Consider the following 20,442-nt stretch of genomic DNA (forward strand, 5'->3'; position numbering starts at 1 on the left):
GAGATGAGTTCTTCAAGAAGGGGAGAATCTGATGTAAACAAAGGGGGGTCAACTCAAGCCCAAAATAAATTGATTTTTGGCTTCCCCCGAGTTTACAAGCTCAATCAATTTGAGCTGAAATTTTAGCTCATTTATGAGCTGGTCTTTAGTTCATTTATTGAACTAAGGGTTAGCTCATTATTAGCTATGATTTTAGTTCATATTTATCTTATATTAAATGTACTTTTTATGTTTTTAATTATGTAGGTCTCTTGGAATTCCAAACCGGCTTTTGGAATTCCAAGAAATGTCTTTTCCCATGCGGTGGCTCCTTGGCTTCCACCCTTGGGCTGCTGTTTTCCGTGCCTTGCCTCTTGGATTTCTGGTCGGCCGCTGGTTTTCCGTGCGTGGGCTCTTTCCCGTGGCTGTGGCTCCTCGGTTCCGTGCGGCCTCCTTGTCTCCCGCGGTGGCTGCTTCGATTCTTTGGCTTGGGTTAGTTTTTTATGAAAAAAGCAATTAAGTTTTTAATGTTTGTCTTTTAGAATTCCTATGGGAATTTATTAGGAGTCTCTTTGTATTCCCCTTTCATACCTATATATATGGGGGGTATTGTATTATTTTAGAGAGTGAATGATATGTGATTTTTGGAAATGTAAACCTGCGGGTTTCATGGAAAAGCTTGCGAGCTTTGTCCGTCTTCTTTCTCATCCCCTCCGGAAATCTTGCGAGCTCTTTCCAACCTTCCGTCTCGACTTCTTATCTCTTTCGTCTCTCCGCAAGTGCCACTCCACCTGTATCTCTCTTCTCTTGCGAAGCAACTTTAGGGTGTCTTTTGATTTCGAGTCGATTTTGTAAGTCGTTGTAATTTTGTGTTTTTAATTTCTAAGTCGGTCTTAGATTTGAAATGTAAGAATTTGTTCCTCTTCCCCTTCTTCTTCGTCATTTCGTGATTTAGTGGGTCGTTTCGGTATTCTTATTCGTGCGGGCGAGGGGTATAGGCTCCCCTATATTTCTTGCCCCCACCAAATAGTATAGAAAAATGACACATAAAGGAGAGAATCAAAGAAATGCTTGAAAAACAACACTGCATCTCACTGCTACAAATAACAGGCAAAGCCATAAAATTTGAGGCAAAAACTATCTTGAAAGGGAGGTGAGATGGTAGTGGAGGGAAGAAGTAGATGCTGCAGCCCACAACAGAGAACAAAACCACAAAACAAATAAATAAATAAATAAAAAGGAGTGAGGACACAACCCAATAAATTGAAACAAAGAGAGCCGCATATGCAAAATTGCAAATAGGGAAGGGGCTTCTAAATTCTCCCACAGATACTGATACTCAATTGTCTACCACCTATATGTAGTTCCTCAATTCTGCAATAAAAGGGCATAAACCATATCATCTGTTTTCCATTACAATCTTCTAAGATTTGATCAAATGTACTAATTATGCATTATATCATTAGTAGTTTCGTTACATACAGCTTAAGCATCCTAAACTTTGATACAGTAAACTCATTTTCTTGAGTCTACTTTCCCATTGTAAACTCGAATCTATAGAACAGTTTAGTTATCACCACCACTATAAAAAATCACACTATGATTCCATGACATCCCATTTCATTCTTTATGAATCTATGACTAAAAACATAACGTGAATTGCCCACTTTTCAAGCACTGGTCATGATATGCAGATAATGCACGACTGTGATTCGTCTCATTTAGACAAAAATAAAAAATGCAAAATGTTTGTGTTAGAAAATCAATTTGAAATTTCAATTTTTGCAATTTTAAACTGTAATTAATGTTTTTAAAATTCACTTTTAATCATATAGTTAAGTTAATGAGAGCTTATATATATGTCCCTATGATACTACTGCGTTATATTGTGGCCGTAATTCTTATTGTTTTTGTTGCATGTTACGGCTATTTGTTCCTACAGCTGGTTACTTGATCCTAAACCTGGTTAGATTTCTATTGTAGTGTTACTATCAATTTTAGCATCAATTAACTGCTATTGCAACTACTTATCCATGAATTCAGTAATTTGCATTCCTACCGTTATTTTGTTGAGTGGATTCTACAGTTTCATTAATGAGGCTGGCGTAAATTTTTATGCAAAACTATAGAAAATATGGAGTGGTTGATTGTGCCTTCGTTAGTCTGATCTCTAGCTGTTCCTTCCACAAACAGTGTTTTTTATTACTTATGCGATTTCATGAGGATTATTACTAGAGATTTGAGCAATTTAAACAAAACTCTTTGAGTCTCTCCTCCCTCCCCTTTTTCTTCTAATCATTTTTCATTATTCTTTGAAATAAATATTACTTTTGTTAGATTTTCTCGGAGCAAATTTTATTACTTTTGTCTGAAATTTCAATCATTTGTATGACTTGTATTTCTCAACTTTCCTTTCATTAGTTTCTAGTAGAATATCATAATTCTTTGGTCAAAAATGAATTTCTAAGTTTCAATTTTCATCGACCATAGTAAATAGTTGTTTTAAGATAAATATGTTTTTTAAATAGATTTCTTGCATCTAGTTTAAATTGAAAGCTCCATCTTCATCAAAAATCATATACCATAGAATATCTTAAATCAAGTTAGAAGTAAACTTTATGTTTAATAGATAGATTAAATTAAACCAAAATAAAAATTATGTTAAGAGTAATATCAAAAAGCTTAGTTGATCATGGATGCCAACTTATTCAGTCTATCAAAAAATCTTTGTTAAGTTGTTACCAAGGTCTAGCATTCGAATCCCACCTATGTGAAAAAATCCCAACCCTTGGGCAAAAGATAAAATATTTTTAAAATAAAAATTAGATCAGAAGGTTAAAGTGTAGTTTTTATCAAAGGGGATAGATTGCTAACCAAACCTCCATTAAAAATAATTTTTTAAGATATCTAATTTTATTGACACATGAATGCATATGACTAAATTACAATTAAAAAAAAAGTTATTACACTCATAATGCATGTAATTTATTTAAATATTAAAGAATGATCAACTGTGAAAGAAAAAAGATTAAAAAAAAATGCTACAACTTCTTATACTAGCAGACCTTACAATTTTGAGGATAAGTAAGATGGTAAAATACCTTAGGAGCAAACACGTGTGTAGTGAAAAATAAAAGGGCCAGGGAGACTAAAAGAGTCAAAACAAAAAATAGGCAAATAAATATTTTGAGAAGTTAATTGATATATATCAATCCACCGACTATTCGTATGCGACAAAGTTAATCTCAAAGTATCACATTCGCCAATTTGGTCCCTCAAATATGGAAAATTGTTCCCAAATAGTCCCTCAAGTAGAAATTGATGGAAATTGGGATACAAAATTAATCCCAATTTAGTTCCCAACGATATAAAATTAATCTAAATTTAGTTGTTGAGGAAGTATTTAAGATCAATTACAAATAATCGAGGGGCTAAATTAAAGAAAAATGATACTCTAAGACAAAATTTGCCACATGTGAATAGCCAGGGGACTATTTTTCCCCCTCAAATACAAATCTACAATCAAATAATTAAAAAATCTAGGCAGTTTAAAACTGCTAAAAAAATTACACGTAACATTTTACGTATATGTATATTATATACAAAATAATTTGGCACTCATTTGGCATGTCAAGTGCCATAAGACAATGACAAGAGTATTAGATTTAGTAAATTTTGGATGAGATTTACCTCATCAAAAGCCTTCCACATTAAAGGGAACAATTTAAAAGGAGCTTAGATTAAAACAATAAACACTCTATTAGGAAATAATTTAAAAATGCATTCGGATAGCTTAGCACTCACTTTGGTGTCAGAGAGAAAGAGGAGTAATGATGAAATGCTTGCTGGAAATTTAATTTTCAAGGATCAAGAAATCTATTTTACCTGTGATAGTTGCTCTTTGTCCTCATCAGCCCTATTCAGAAGAATGTCGGCCTCTCTTCCCTAAACGAATAAGAAAAAAATTGTATAAACTGCAATGAGGTTTCTATTACAAGCCATGTCAATTTAAACCTTTAATGTCCTAAAACGATCTGCAAGTGGAGGAAGGCCATCAAGAATAGCTCGTGCTAGATATTCATTTGAACGACCATGTTTAAAGAAATGATGCTTCAAAAGCTTTTCCGAAGTGGGGCGCTTTTTTGGATCCTTCACCAGGCATGTAGCAACCATCTCTTTGAAAGACTGCAAAGAAAAACACTGTTAGATATGACAGTAAATAATTGTATATTTACAGCCAAGCAAGTGCTCCAGTTGCATTACCACCACAATCCTCCAAAAATGAGGTGGAATGTTTGAATCCCCTCAAGAACTAAACCTACAGATAAGATGAGATATTGACCTTAGAAAACTTCTTGTCACGTTCATAATCGAGACCCGGTGGTGCATTTTGTAAGGTCATAAGTAATACCTACAGTGATCCAAAACAATTCATATTATTAAGTGTTCAAGTATCTAGAATTGGCAAATAAATTTATAAAAACCCCGTTTCTATTTCTACTAAGGCAAACCTTCATTGGAGGATACTTAGAAAATGGAGCATGTCCGTGGGCAAGTTCTAATGCTGTTATGCCAAATGACCAAATATCAGCTCTGTTGATAAATTAAAACATCAGAAAGATACTATGGAAAGAATTTTAATGCAAATAAAAAAATCAATCAATAGTCATGAAAAGGCTTGCACAGTTAAGGGGTTCAGCTATGACGGGGAAGTGGAGCCAGCCACCTACTTGAAATCATATCCGTGTAATTGTTGCATGACTTCAGGAGCCATCCTGTTAAAGTCAAATAAATTAACAAATGTTGGCCACGCAAAATAAATATATGTACATGATAGTAAAACAATATATTATAACAAAAATTAATATTCTAGGGCATTATGTAGGAGAAAAACGTGGATCTAAAAATGCACCAGCATGGAGTCCCCACAAATGTATTTCGTGCTCGCTGCCTGTCCCCAGTGTCAAACATGCAAGCTGCTACACCAAAGTCTGCCAGCTTAACAGCTCCATCAGCATCAATTAGTATATTCCCGGCCTAAGAGTAGCAAATATAAACAAAATTCATACCACATAAGAATAAAGAGAATTCACAAAACAACTCAAAAAGATAAATGGTACTGTGGAACTAGTCAAACAGAAAGAAGGCCAGATAGGTAACAACAGTAATCCCTATTTGTTTGCAACTACTCATAACCAACACTATCCATGTCACCTTAAGTACACTGATTTTCTTTCTAACCCTTCAACATTATTTAATGAGGGATTTATATACATACAACAGAATTCTTATGAATTTATATGTCTAACACATAAACATTCATATTTACTAATATAGCACTTTAGTTTCAAAATAAGTACTTATGCCTGAAAAGGTGAATCCCACTTTAAAATTTTCAAATTTTTGGAGCATTTGATGTGCTTTAAATATTTAAGAGCTATATACAAGTAAATATAAAGATTCAAATATTAGCTATGTAAATTCATAAGAACTCCATGGTAGGCATATAACAAATTGATCCGTGTGTTATATACAAGTATATATAAAGATTCAAATATTTGCTATGTAATATCAGGCAAAGGCCTCCTTTACCTGATCCTCAATTAGTTGTTTGAGATCTTTCTAGACCGGTGTTGGAGGAATCGCATAAACTATTGGTTGGACTATTGGAGCAGGTAAAACTGGTTGTTGGATAGGGGGAACTGTTGAAACTGACTCGGGAATCTTGGGAAAAAGTTCTGCATTTTTTACTTGATCAACAACTAACTGGGAGGCAGACTGATATAACTTAAGGGAAGCTTGCTGTGATTTATCTATCTGTGCATGCATTTCCTTAACCTGCAGCAACATCTCTATCACTTGTGCTTCCAGGTTCTTTATGTGATGATCATCCCTAGCTCTCACTGACTCATCAGAATCTGAATCAACATCAACTGAACCTTCCTCCTTGCCAAATCGGAGTTTACTTGGTTCAGTTTCTTTAGTAGATCCACGGGTCTCAACCATGCAGATGCTACCAGTTAAGAAATCTTCCATTAACAAATCATCTTACTCCGGGTCAAAAGTTGATGTTCCTTCTTTCTTTCGTAAAATGTCCCTTATCTCCTGGACTACCTCATCGATCGGTCTGTCTCCTATTGCTTCAGGATCGATGGGTAAGTAACCCTTATATTCCAGCATATCGTAAAGTTCATCTTGTTGTAGTCTAGAGATGATGGCATGTAGTCTGGGATCATCATCCCGTCTGGGTTCTGAAACTGACTTATCAATCATCTTTTGATCCAAGTATATCCCCTCCCCCTCGATTGTCCCTAAACTGGTAGTCAGAAGGGTGGCATCCTCTACTGGGTGAGGGACATATACCTCAGCAGACGATGCAGGAGCTTGGAGGGTAATAGCTCCTACATCATGTAAGATAAAGTCCTCAGACCCCCGACTAGGGAGCCCAGGAACAACAGATGGAATTTGATAAAAGTTGTCTGGTGAATCAGCAAGGGTCGATGACCGGAACATCAACTTGACTAGCGGCAGAGAGATTATCTACTGTGACAACTGGGACATCAATACAAGTGTCTACTAGATCAACTGGAGTTGGAGGAATACTAACTAGAATTTGTGTCAACTTGACAGAGAGCCAAGATGTTTTGAACAATGTTGGAGGAACATCAAATTTGGCTTTCTTGAGAACATATTTCCTTTCAGGGAACTTAGGCCTTTTGTCGTTAATATCAGTTGTTCTCTTAACTTCAAAGTCTTCTTTAACTTTGACTACCACTGGGGCCAACTTCTTAAATTTTGGAGAAGGGACTGGCGGCCTACTAGTAGGATGGTGGCCTCTCTCGTCTCGGACCCGGTAAGTACAATACCCTCCGTTTTAGAGGACGGAGGGCGTGACACCCAGTGATAACCATCAACTAACACCGAGGTAGCAGGTTGTCGGACAAACTTCTTATTCCTTCTAACATGCTGAGGAGTCAAATTCTAAGCCTCGGACGCTTCCTCTTTCAAGATTTCATTTTAGAAGCTGTGGGAGATAACTCCTTTCAACTGCTTCATGTACTGTTCTTTTGTCTGTCCAGATTGAGCAGCACAAGTATGAATTATGCTTCTTAGAGTTCTCCTTTGGAGGTGTTTTCCTTGTAAGTTCTCTTGGTTGAGTAGTCAACCGGGCATGGCGGGGAGCTAGTTATCATAGGTGCCCTCTCCTCCCCTTTAGCAGTGACAAGGGGGTAAAAACGACTCCCTGCAAGGAGTGGAGAGGAAGCAGGAATAAGCAGATCCTCAACAGCCTCTGGCTCTACCTGGCCCAGAGCCTTAGCCTCGACAACTTTCCTTGACTTGGCTATTTTCTTCCTTACTCGTCTCACATAATTTTTTCTCTGATTCTTGTTAGTAAATGGGGTCCCGGAGCTTGATCCCTCCTCAAAAACAGACTTAACAGCAGTAGGAGGCTCAACAGTCAACTTAGATTTTCTCTCCTAATCACTAAAAATAAGGGGATCAGTTCTTGTCCCTACAATAGGCTCTACCACAGGGGGATCTTCCTTAGCAACATCCAGATAAATTATCTTGTGCCCATCCATTGACAATTTAAGGGTGTTGAAACCTATCGCAAACAATATGTTGCTTCCCAAGTCAATCTGCTCAAAGGCAAGGTCTTTGTCAAAGGAAAAGAACAGCTTGCTGTAAGCAGAAACTCAAACTTCATAAAATGAAAAGATGCAAAATTGGGAAGTATATTTTGATTAATCATCATCAATCAAACTTGCCTAACCCTCAAATATTATAAAGGTAGGGCTTGATATTGGTCTCACCTTTATAACACCCAAAAGAGGCACAATGAGATATTAATTCGAGTTGATTGAACCTCAAACTAGTAATAAAGCCATATACTAAACCTTAATTGCGATTCACAAAATTGTCATTTCAATAGGAATCCAAGATTTTTATATCTTCAAAGATTCTTAGCTTTAGTATAAATCAAATATTGAGCATCTACTGTATTAACAAAGTTGCACTAGAAAATTATCATAAATAGATTATCGAGCTCATGAAAAAAATCCAGAAGATCACTCTAACTAGTCTCCTAAGCTCAAAATAGCAAAGCAAATTTCTTAGCAAAATTGACCAATGAAATGGAAAGCATGAAAGATAAGTATGTGTTGATTGGAGTCCACACTCATTGGGTTTTATACCCAACATGACGATCAAAATTAAAAGAATAAGCTACATCAACATTGATGATAAAAGATTGCATCAATTATGCCAAAACGTATTATAAATGTCAAGTTCATGGTGACACTATCAACCTTCGAATTCTTTGCACCCTACAATTGTATTCTGGTCATCTAAAATGTTGGGGTACCGATATAATTGGACTAATCAATCCACCGTCATCTACTACACATTGCTTCTTATTAACAACGACCAACTATTTTTTCAAATAGAATGAAATGCCTAATTCAAGGAAATAACTGCCAAGCATGTCATCAATTTCTATACCCACAATGTTACTTATAGATTCAGTGTGTCACATCATATTATCTCAAACAATGTCCCAACTTTTAAAAATACCCCAAAAAAATCATTGAATGAAGATCAATTAGCAATATTCATCAATTTATAATCAAATAAAACAATCAACATCAACATCGAACATTTATCCTACTACATGTGGTCGGCTATTTGAATCCTTTTTCTCTATTGTATCCTATTAAAAGTCAAAAATCTCATTTAAATCTAATAAAAAAATATTATTTCTAATACTTTCTAACCAATTTTTTTTTAGGCCTACCTCTACCTTTGTTGATATAAGTCGGATCTAATACATCTACTCTCCTAAAATGGTCATCACAAGACTGATTTTACCATGTGGAAGATATCATAAATGCTAATATCAGACGTATTAGTTCTACATCATGCTGCGTGACAGCCAATGACAAGTATTCTGTTAAGGAGACTCTTTAAACAACGTTGCATAAGCATCACTAAGTACATATACTCTTCATAAGTCTTAGATTTTCCAGAAAAATATACCATCACTTTCTCATGATCAAATCCAGAAAAAAAAAATAGAATTAGGAAGAATCATACAAAAGACATCGTAAATATTGCCACAGCTTGAGCACTTCGCTCTTTTGTGGAATACGGATGATTCATTTTGCTCTAACAACTGTGTACTGGTTTTAGCAAAATAACATAAAACTTACTATGCATCTAAAAGCGTTTGTGCTACAATATTATGAAATACCTTTACATCTCTATGTATGTGCCCTTCGCCATGTACATAAACAAGAGCTTTAAGAACCTCACGTAAAAGAGTAGCAATAACAGGTTCATCAAAGCCCTCAGGATGAGCAAATTTCATTATATGAAGGCAAGAACCACCAGCCATGTAAGGCATCACAACCCAAAGTTGGTGGCCTGCTGGAAAAGAGCAATATGCCTTCACTACATTTGGATGATCAATTAATCTCATGGTTTGCACTTCACGCCTGATGCCATCCTGACAGAAGGAAAAGGAAATATCAAAATTAGAAGAAAACTGATGTTAGCAAGAAACAAACTTTCAGAAAGAATTCATGATAAAGCTTAATATGTTTTTTTCAATAAGATTCCTACTATGACTTGAATAGCTTGGAAAATTTGTGTTAACAAGAAAATATCAATAGAATAAAATAATTTCAGAACTCCCTAGAGTTCATCTGACAAAGATTAAAACTTCTGTAAAACCAAGCTGAAAATTTCAGTGTACAAATTAGGACAGTCAAGATAGAGAAAATACAGGTACATATTCTTTTATTTTGATGTCAAGCATCTTTATTGGGTTTGTGACTACCAGCGTATACATGTCTACGTTTTCTTATAAGCAAAAAAGTATACATGAGTGGGCTTATAGCTACGGTTTAATCACACTGGTCATAATGTCTCGTTTCTTACAACCAAAGTATATATGCTTGGGTTTGTGAAAGCAAGTTAATAATATCAAGGTTTCCTAGTAATTTTTTTGTTTTTTTTCAGGGATTGGAAACAAAGGTGGTGAACCTATGTGGAGTTTGCCGAGCTCACATCAGCATAGAAGTGAAAGGATCCTGGTAGCATATCAGTTGTATTACCCATAAATCATTAATAAAATAATGATTAAATAAACATGATTAACTAGGTTAAGCTTGAGTAATAAATTATACAAATTAATGAAGTAATACTTATACTATTAATTATAATATAACTATATAACTTATAATACCTACATTTATAATATAACTATATTTATATATAAGGAGAGGCAACACAGTCAACTGTCGGGCCAGAAAAAAGAAAAACTGAGAGTAGAGTCGAGAAAGAGGCCATAGTATGCTTGAGGAACTAGCATTGGTGTGGCTTTGGCTGCGATCAAGTTATGAGAGGAGATTGAAACGGAGGGAGACGCACAGATTTCCTTAAGGTTTGGCGAGAACAATCACAACAGAGAGAGAGGAAAAGAGATGGTGGCGTCTATGACAATCGAGAAGAGGGATCGAGGCCAGCCTCAGAGTGTTAGGATGTGAGGCCAATCGTGCATTGAGCTTGACTACAAAAGCCATAGAGGGAGAAGATTTAGGGTTTCATTAAAAATAATAATAATAATAAATAATAAATTTAAAAAAAAAAAATTACGGCTTCATCTACTCTTTTTCCTTCAATTTGAAGTAACCTCAAACAAACCGATGTTGATTTTAATAATCATAAGATGCCTTGGGGCATTCATAAGATGCTATATGAGGATTGCCAATTCAGATATCAACATGATCAAGAGTTTTACTGGAATGATACTCATAGAACGATTCTAAAACAAATACAATTAGTTCTTGATTACTGCATGAAGGGTAATGAACACACCACAACTTGAATAGTGTATATATGTATAACACCAACTTAAGAGAATTTAATAAATACAAATTTGTCAGAGGTAATAGTTGATTTATGAATGGAACAAGGTAATTTTACCTCTAAATGTCTTTGTTTAACAACCCAAATAAATAATATTAAATCTTGTGTATATTTCAAATGAAATTGAAACCATAGTTATATATCATAATGATATACTATGCATGCTGAAGCAATTGAGCTAGGAATTGAAGACATTAACCTAAATAAGAATGATCCATATATTTGAATATGGGTAAAATAATGGTAATAATTTATTAAGAAGAGGAAATTTGAGGAAGTTTATTATTCAAGAAGAATTTAAATAAGCTAGAAAATATGAATGTTTCACATGAAATCATATATATGGTTTGCTTTCTAAAGCTAATGTGGGTAATTGCATTTCTCCTTAGAATAATGTTCCTTACCTCTAAACTTAATGCATATGTATCACACATCTATAGTAGTTCTTTCCATAGAATGTTTTCTATGAACCATGCTATGATTTCTCTTGCATTTTTAATATTCTTCATATTATTATGAACTATATATGTAATGCTACATCATTTCAGAATCTCATGGATGTAATGTTTATTCTGTAGCTTAAGGTTTAAATATATGATCCTAATGTCATATTAGTATTATCTTCATGAATTTCAATTACTTGGTCAAACCACCTTGTGTTTGAACACAAGTAATAGCTCCTGCATACATATCTTTAATGATTTGAAACTAACTATATTTGTTCAAAAAAAAAAAAAACTATATTTGTTCAAGCATTTATGACCATAAGAAACTACCGAGTGACACTAATTTGTTCACGCATTTATGACTAGCATTTTCACCACATACAATAATAGCGGATGTTCCCACCTTAGATCATCTGAGCTCCTAGGTCAGGTCATGACATCGACACCTACAATGTCACCTATGACCTCTCACACTAGTATCCGCAGACTTGTAGACACAAATACGAGTTTGCGCTGGCACACATAAACTCATATGCACTAGCAAACACAAGCAAATATTAACGCCACAATAAGCTCACCTAAACTTGCACATATCATGTCCGCTGATGAGTATTAGTTTCCATAGCTAGTAGGCACAAGTGCAAGCACATGTTAACACCACATTACCACAAAAAGCTATGATATCGGTGACCGAATGCAGACACCAGGTTCATCTCGCCGTTTAAGAGGTGCAATTTTAATAGATTTTAATATGTTCAATGTTTTGCAAATTTGATAGAGTTCTTATTTACAAAATATCCAAAACTAAAGATGTATTTATCAAATCCCAAAACTTGTGTCCATTTATAAAAAAAAAGGACAGATATAGAAAATTACATTCAAAATTCACATATAGTAATATAAAATAATGATAAAAAGGTCTGTGAAGGTGAAAAAACCCTCACAGTAGCTCCATTGACTTATTCAACTGAAACATAAAAAAAATGAGAATCTTTGAAATGGACCATAAACCAGTAGGTATACAAAATTAGATAACAAAAAAGGGAAACGTGCATGATGTGGGAATAATAACTTATGCTTATCAAATAAAGATAAAAACCGAGCATAAACTATACAGATACTGTCAGATTTAATAAAATACATAGCAGTTTGAGCTTTCCTTTGGTTTTTTTTTTTTTATCCTGATGCCTTCTGCAGAACAGCGTCTTAGAATAAAATGAAAAGATTGAACTTCTCCATAGAATTCAATATACTAAATGAGTGCAAATACTACTAACTGACCACTAACATATCATTCACAGCTTACCTTTTGAGAATCCAGCAGCCTCAGCCGGTAAATTGCGGCTTGAACTTCAAACAAAACCAATGGTCATGCAAGCTCATATTTTTAGAGCATGATGATCAAGAACATATAAAATCATGAAATTCATAAGTCACAAGAAAACAATCCCCTTCTGAAAAGAATTGATGGAAGCATTTTAAAATAAGAAAACTAAAATTGTATCTCCAACTAACATCAGATGCAAAAACTTGATAAAAAACAACTGCTCGGAGTTACCAGTTCTCAAGCATGTTTACCAACTAACAGAAACAATTAAGATAATTAACCTACATCATGGTAAGTCTTACATTTAAAAGAAATTGTGAACCTGCATAATGAGATAAAATAACCAAAACTAATGTTTGTTTAGAAATCACATAAAAAAATAGCATCGTCAAAATAAAAAGTCAAACTTGACGTGAAATATATAAAAACAGAAAACCAATGGAAACTGAGAAAAATACCACCACTCCAAACTGAAAGCACTGCACCGCCAAAGAAGAGGCTCAAAAAAGTGTGATCATCCAGTTTAAGATTCAACTTGTGTGCTAAACTATAAAGCCCGTGCAAAAGAAAACACAAGGTTGTGAAAATCGGACCGGACGTCGAACCGGAAAATGAGAGGTTCAAGGTTCAACAGCTCAATCGGGGTTGAACAGAATGATGTAAGAAATAATATAATTATTTAAATAAAAAATAAATAATATAATAATGATAGAATAAATATATAATTATATAAATTTGTGGTCAATAAATAAATTTATTGTATATATAAACTTAAAATATATAATATAAATTATTACTAATTTATATTAAATTTGATATAAATTATTACTAATTTATATTAAATTTAATATAAATTATTATTACATAAATTAAGACTTATTGTAAAATTAAAATTTATATATTTAAATTAATGTATTAATTAATATTTAATTAAATGTTTTATTTTAAATTTATTTATTTAAATAGGATATCAATTGAACCGGACGGTTTTTAAAAATTGGGCTGAACTGGTTGTTATATCAGTTCACACCAGTTTGATATTAGGCCGATTTTTAAGGCAGACTGAACCGGCCATATAACATGTTCACATTGAACCGATCGTACCGGCTGGTCTGATCCAGTTTTCAAAACCATGAGAAAATATGCATAGGAATTTGATAAAAATAGAAATAATGAACTAAATAGAATAAGCAAGCTAAAGCATACTAATAAAAAGCATATTTTTATCTAAATCAAGAAAATGCTCAGAAGATAAAAAATAAAAACTCTCATACCAGATCATTATTGCACCTCTCAAGATCCAAAACCTTTATAGCAACCACCTCATTCAGAGGAATGCAGAGTGCTCTGTATACTGTTGCACTGACGCCTTCACCGACTTCCTCATACAATTCGTAGTCCTTCGGATTGGCAGGAAACACCTTCTCAAGTTCATGTCCCATGGTTCTCTTTTATTCAATATCATTGAAAAACCCATGCGCTTTTAATAATTTCCAGTTCGTATGAATATACTGAAGAACAAGCATTTGTTTGATAACTCGGGCAGTGAACTAAGTCAACTGAAACTTCAGATCTAACTAATCAAATAAGGAACTCTTAGACTTCAAATCTAGCTTAACTCGGAAAGTTAATGCGGTAAAATGTCACATCTTAAAGTAATTCAGCAAGAAAATATGATTCGAAGAATCCACAACTAAAACCGAAGTGAAGATAAGGAAAACTACAAGAGCTGAGTAGCCGGTCACAGTAAAATGTCATCCATACCGAAACAAAAGCTGATCCACCGCAGGATAACTTACTTTGGCTCAAACAAAATGTCTATTGACCAGCTTCTCACAACCATCATTCAAAACTGTTGAGTTGGCCTTCTCTGGCAATAGAAGATCTGCTGCAAACGCTAAAAATAGATCATCCAGAAGTTCAAATCATTAAAAGTAAAAAATGTCTGCTTTCTTCAGTAATATTGAAGGTAACAGGTAAAATATTTGATTGCAATAAGATATATAAAAAAGTTTAATAAGAACATCAACATAACAATGTATTGTGATAGCATCATCAGCAGGATAAAGCATTTTCCTGCCATACATAGAGGACGATCAGCATACAGTATGCATGCTGATAAAAGAATGACTAAAAACGTAAAAGAAACAAGAATGAAACTGAGGTAGGAATTTGACTGTAGACTAAAGTTTGCAATACTGAACAAGTAGGACGTAGTTATTTGGCCTGACGCCAGGCCGCCAGCAAACTAGGTTGAGGGTAGATCAATAGTTAATTGATAGGAAGTGGATGCGGAAATTTCTGAAAATCTATGGCTGAAATCTGATTTCAGCAAACCAGAAAACAAACCCAAGAAAAATAGTAGAAGAACACACCAATACTCTTTTCATTGCAAGATATATGAAGAAAAATGGAAAGATATAGTTGGATCTTCAATTTGAGAGGAAGATTTGGCTCTTCCAAATCTCTAACCCGCAACTAGAGCCCTTTCAACCTAAGAAACTCCCAATTCAGCAAAACAATGAGCATCCCCTTAACCCTAGGAAAAGAAACTACTTAAAGCATACAATACTCAGTGAATACCTAAAACAGCCCTCCCCTTAGAAACACGGTCTATTCACTCTCTTCTCCTGTAACTCCGTCTCTGGGAGCTTCCTAAAGTTTCTCACAGGTCTCACTCTTATAGTCTTCTCCTTCAGGGTCTCCCTAAGAATATTAGTGCCGGCTCCTGTCGGCTCCTTAAATACCAAAAAGGTGATGTTCATCCTGTACAAATGACAACGTTCTTGGACAAGAAGAACCACGGAGAAGGGTGATTCTCCCAGACCGAAAAAACGTGGGTGATCACCACCTGAGATAACTCGGGATACATCTCCACAATTCAAGAGGATCAATTCAAGACTCCAAAAACTATCTTATTATTGGGGTGAAACCTTATTTATACATGCATCTTAATTAATAGAAAATTTAAAATACTAAGACAATTATTAATAGCCGCAATTATTTATATAATAGCTATTTTATATTAATTAATCCTCAAGCTCATGCGTCATTCTCCCGGGATAGGAGGGTCTTCGCGTTCGTAAAAGGGGCTAATATCGGCGATATAGAAGGTGGCTGATATATTGTAGTCGCCAGGCAAGTCGACCTGATATGCATTGTCATTTATCTTCTTAATTACACATAAAGGGTCGTTTGCTCTTAGTCTCAGCTTGTGAAAAGATCAATGAGGAACTAGTTCTTTTCTTAAATGGATCCATACAAGATCCCTTTCCTGAAAGTGTTGAACTCGTCGAGATTTATTGGCTTGAGACTTGTATTTTGAATTGTGTTTGTCGATCATCTCTTGCACTTGTTTGTGCGGTTGTTGAATATCTTTGATTCTTTGTGTGCCATCAACACTATATGCAGCCTCTTGTACCTGCGGAATTAAATCAATAGGAGACAATGGATTGATGCCATACACGATTTCAAACGGACTTTTCTTTATCGATTGATTGGTGGATCTATTGAATGCAAATTCGGCCTAAGGCAAAATGAGATCCCATTGCGAATATTTTTTTTCCTACGAAGCATCTGAGTAAGTTTTCCTAGCTTTGGTTCACTGTTTCGATTTGTCCATCTGTTTGAGAATGTGAAGTAGAGGAGAATTGCAGCTTTGTCCCCAATTTTCCCCATAGCGTCTTCCAAAAGTGGCTGAGGAATTTAAAGTCACGATCTGAAGTTATGGTACGGGGAACGCCATACATCTTAACAATTTCTCTGAAATACAGATCAGCTATATGGGTGGCGCATCCAAAGTCTTGTTACAAGGTACAAAATGTGTCATTTTTAAGAATCAGTCGACGAAATACCATTATAAAGTCCTTATGTCGCTGTGTGCGGGGAAGTCCGAGTACAAAATCAATACTCACATAAATCCATGGGGCTTCTGGAACTGGCAGTGGCATGATGAAACCCAGGAAGTTCACCTTGGGCGTGACATATTGGCACTTGTTTAGGTTAACAAATAATTGTTGTCCCCATAGAGCATCAAGAACTTGACGCAGGTGTTGGAGGTGTTCTTCGAGAGTTCTATTATAGACTAGAATGACGTCAAAATATACGACAACAAATTTGCACAAGAGGGGTTGTAATACTCTCGGCTCATAAGCCTCATAAACGTGCTCGGAGCATTGGATAAGCCGAATGGCAAGACAGTCCATCCTACATCTTGAAGGCGGTCTTCCATTCATCACCAGGCCGCATTCAAATATGATGATATCCACTTCGTAGATCAAGCTAGGAAAAAATGCTTGCTCAGTGTAATTGATCGAACAGGTCATCAATGCGAGGAATGGTAAATCTGTATTTTACCGTGATTCGGTTGATGGAGCGACAGCCAATACACATTCGAAAAGTTCCACCTTTTCTTAGCACCAAGAGGCTGGGACTGCGGGCTAGTACTAGTACTTATGAATCCTTTAGATATAAGTTCCTCAATTTGTCGCTGCAGTTCTTGGTGTTGGTCAGGACGCTGGGGGTAAGCAGGTCTGTTAGGCAAGATCGATCTTGGGACCAAATCAATATGATGTTGAACGTCTCGCATTGGTGGTAACCTAGTGGGAAGTTCTAGTGTTAATTCATCTGAATTGGCCAGTTCAATTTCTAAGTTATTTAAATAATTAAATAAATTAATTTAACATATTAAAAATAAAATATTAAGTAATATTTATAATTAAACAAATTAATTTAAATTTAAAATGCTTTACTTTTTAATGAAGAAATTCATACTAAACATTTCACATGGCTCAATCACTCCATGTGAGTTCTTATCTCCTCCAAACTCAAAAAATAATATAAACATTACCAAGAGGAAGTTCCCAAGTAATATGGGACTAAATAAGTTGTTCTTACTTTTTAAGTTTACAATATACACTATATATTTTTAAATAGATTTTTTAAATAAACTTTTTATGATGTAAATAGCATTTATTTTTTTATTAATAATATTAAAAAATACTTCATTTCTTATTTATGCATTATAAAATTAGTTAATTAATTAATTAGTAATAATAAATTATCTAACCTTAATTTATTCACTACCACCTCCTCCTCTAAAAATTTTGGAGTATTACTCACATCTTTATGTTGATGACAAACATTTATGAAGAGAAAGATTACTTAAATAAATGAAGAATAAACAAATTAGGAGGCAAAGAGACCAATTTGTTATGACGACAACTCAAATAAAGATCCCCTCAGAGATGATAGTGCAAACGACTTTTGAGTTATTGACAACTATTTCAGCTTTATTAAGAAATAAAATGTGGTTATATGGATGAGTAGAGAAATGGGAAAAAATGAATTTGAAGTTGAATTTGATGTTATATGATAATTTTATGTAACTCTTATATTTTCTATTTTTTTCTCTTGTAATATTTGGATTTTATTTCTATTTTGAATAATTTATTATTTTTCATTTTATGTCTTGTGAAATTTTTGTTTCATATGTATGTCAATTTGTTACTTGATAATTAATAGAGAGATAATATATCATCCTTTAACATATTATTTGGGTATTACATAAAAAAATAATTAAAATTTTTACTTTCACTTTACACAAATTTTGGATTTTAAATTTTAAAGGCTTACGCCTTGAGTCTTATGAATTGCCTCACGAACAAAAAATGCCTCAATACCCAATTGGGCAATTCTAAACCTTGCATGAAATGTATGCAAAAAAAACTATTTAAAGCAAATGCGTGATGAGATAAATCCAAGGAAAATGTGTGTAGGGATGAATGCAAAAGAAATCTGATATATAAAGTTCGCCACGTTCTGGTACTAACAAGGGATGCAAATATATCCATACATTGATGATTTTACCTTTTACCCCAAACAATAATAAAAATATGACATATGCTCTGATGTGCCGAAAAGAAATGTATTGGTTAAGGATGAGTTGGTGCCTTCTACCTCATATAATAATTGACTTATTATATGCCCCGCTGTGTCGATAGGGGAGATATCGGCCAAGAATGAGTTGGGTTAAACAATACACCTAAGACAAATGTATTAGTACATAGAAAAAGTATAAGTTAAGATATGATGAGCCATAGAAAAGATGAATGTTATGATTCTATGTACATTGCTTCAAATGTTAAGAGAAATATATAATCAGGATTTATACAGGAGCAATAAACATTGTTTATGATGGCATGTATATTGTTTCTTTTTTTTTTTTTTTTTTTTTTTTTTTTTTTTTTTTTTTTTTTTTTTTTTTTGAGTTACTATGATTTAGAAGTATAATTAACTCATTGTGCTGTGATGATAAACCATGATAATTTTTCAATTAATATTTCAAGATAATATGTTGATACTTGAATGAGTGGGAGAAGAGATATGTGTACTAACAGCATGGAGTTGCAAGTAATAGGTATTTAACATTTCTATATATTGAAATACTATATCAGATTTGTTGTTAATCTATAATAATATGAACTTTAATGATTTACTGGCCCTTTCAATATCTTGGGAATTGTCATTATGAAAGTTACGAATAACCATTTTGATATTAATTGATATTAGCAAATGTAATTTGAAAAACTCTGCCTGACCAACTCTTCCTGTCTTAGCAATCCAAGCTTCTCCGCTAGGTCATGAAAAAATCAAACAAAACAAAAAGTTTAAATTTGCATGGCCAAAGGAGACTGTGTTAACTAAGTTGAGGCAAATAAAGTTGCTGGAATAAAATTGATTTCATAGCAACTTAATAAACATATTAATGAATATGGCATTTATCATTGCAGACTTTCCTTCAAAATTATAAAACATTGGGAATATTAGGAAATGTTGATAACTTCCTCCACGATTCAATTTGAATTAAGGATCATCAAACATGTTAGTCTAGTTTCAATATGAATTGTGAAATATTTGAAAACTCTATGCATTACATACCTACCCACTAATGCAGGCTCATCTCATCACTACTTCTCATTCAGCTGTTGCGAGGAGCACTTTTCTCATGACTATCAACCATGCATAACTTATTTATAATTTTAGTCAATACTTTATATTACTTGCTTTATATCTGTATCACTTAGTTTGGTCTACCTCTCGGGGTGAACAGATATGGAAAGGAAGAAGAGGATAAAGGGCATAGAAATCGATGGTACTCTGATTTTGTTAAACTACTGGAAAATATTTCTTCTAATTCCCTTCGCATCTGGCTTCTACGTAGTTTTCGTAGCAGAACCTCTAATTCAGGGCAATGAGAGAGGGTACCAATCGTCCAGCAGTTGATATTCTGATCGAACAATAGAGACCTTGTGGACTGCTCAGTCCAATCTCAACAAACAATTGGATGAACTCATCATCAAGTTTCACTAATTTATGGTCAAGACGTGACAAGAAATCCAAAATATAAAGACAAGAAGTAACACTAATTCGAGCACCCGATTAGAAAGACTGGAAACCATGCCAGCAATCCACGAGTCTCCTGCTCACAACCCACGATGCAAGCAGCAACATTTCCCACTTATTGAACCATAGCTCTTCAAGCTCGATGAAGAAGAGGACTCTCGTCGACAGTTTGAGTTATATGATTCAGTGCACGTAACAATTTAAACTAGAGAGATAACCATATGCTGGCTCGATACATTGGTAGTTTAAAGGTCAACAACAACAACATCAAGCCTTTATCCCACTACGTGCGGCTACATGAATCCTTTTTCTCCATTGTGTCCTATTAAAAGTCAAATTCTCATTTAAATCTAATAA

At 34.3% G+C, this 20,442-nt stretch overlaps 1 protein-coding gene across 32 annotated transcripts in view; it reads right to left on the reverse strand.

Annotated features, from left to right (window-relative positions):
• LOC110115246 (STE20/SPS1-related proline-alanine-rich protein kinase) overlaps positions 1-20,442 on the reverse strand; it is a 54,915-nt gene that overhangs the window by 30,683 nt on the left and 3,790 nt on the right. For 4 of the 32 annotated variants that reach the window (XR_003701000.1, XM_028695537.1, XM_020848424.2 and 1 more), the window contains exons 2-10: positions 14,481-14,566; positions 13,956-14,258; positions 9,230-9,484; positions 4,892-5,016; positions 4,710-4,754; positions 4,491-4,572; positions 4,322-4,390; positions 3,994-4,164; positions 3,865-3,924 (exon numbers count right to left, since the gene is read on the reverse strand). Coding sequence is in view for 31 of the 32 variants with exons in the window: in XM_028695537.1 (XP_028551370.1) it covers positions 3,865-3,924; positions 3,994-4,164; positions 4,322-4,390; positions 4,491-4,572; positions 4,710-4,754; positions 4,892-5,016; positions 9,230-9,484; positions 13,956-14,123 (975 nt within the window). In the remaining variant the exon portion in view is untranslated. Of the gene's footprint in view, positions 1-3,864; positions 3,925-3,993; positions 4,165-4,321; positions 4,391-4,490; positions 4,573-4,709; positions 4,755-4,891; positions 5,017-9,229; positions 9,485-13,955; positions 14,259-14,445; positions 14,579-18,639; positions 18,725-20,442 lie in introns of all 32 variants that reach the window. The other 28 variants (XM_028695528.1, XM_028695519.1, XM_028695515.1 and 25 more) reach the window with 28 other exon arrangements.

This window comes from Dendrobium catenatum, unplaced genomic scaffold (genome assembly GCF_001605985.2).
Source record: "Dendrobium catenatum unplaced genomic scaffold, ASM160598v2 fragScaff_scaffold_651, whole genome shotgun sequence".
Lineage (NCBI taxonomy): Eukaryota > Viridiplantae > Streptophyta > Magnoliopsida > Asparagales > Orchidaceae > Dendrobium > Dendrobium catenatum.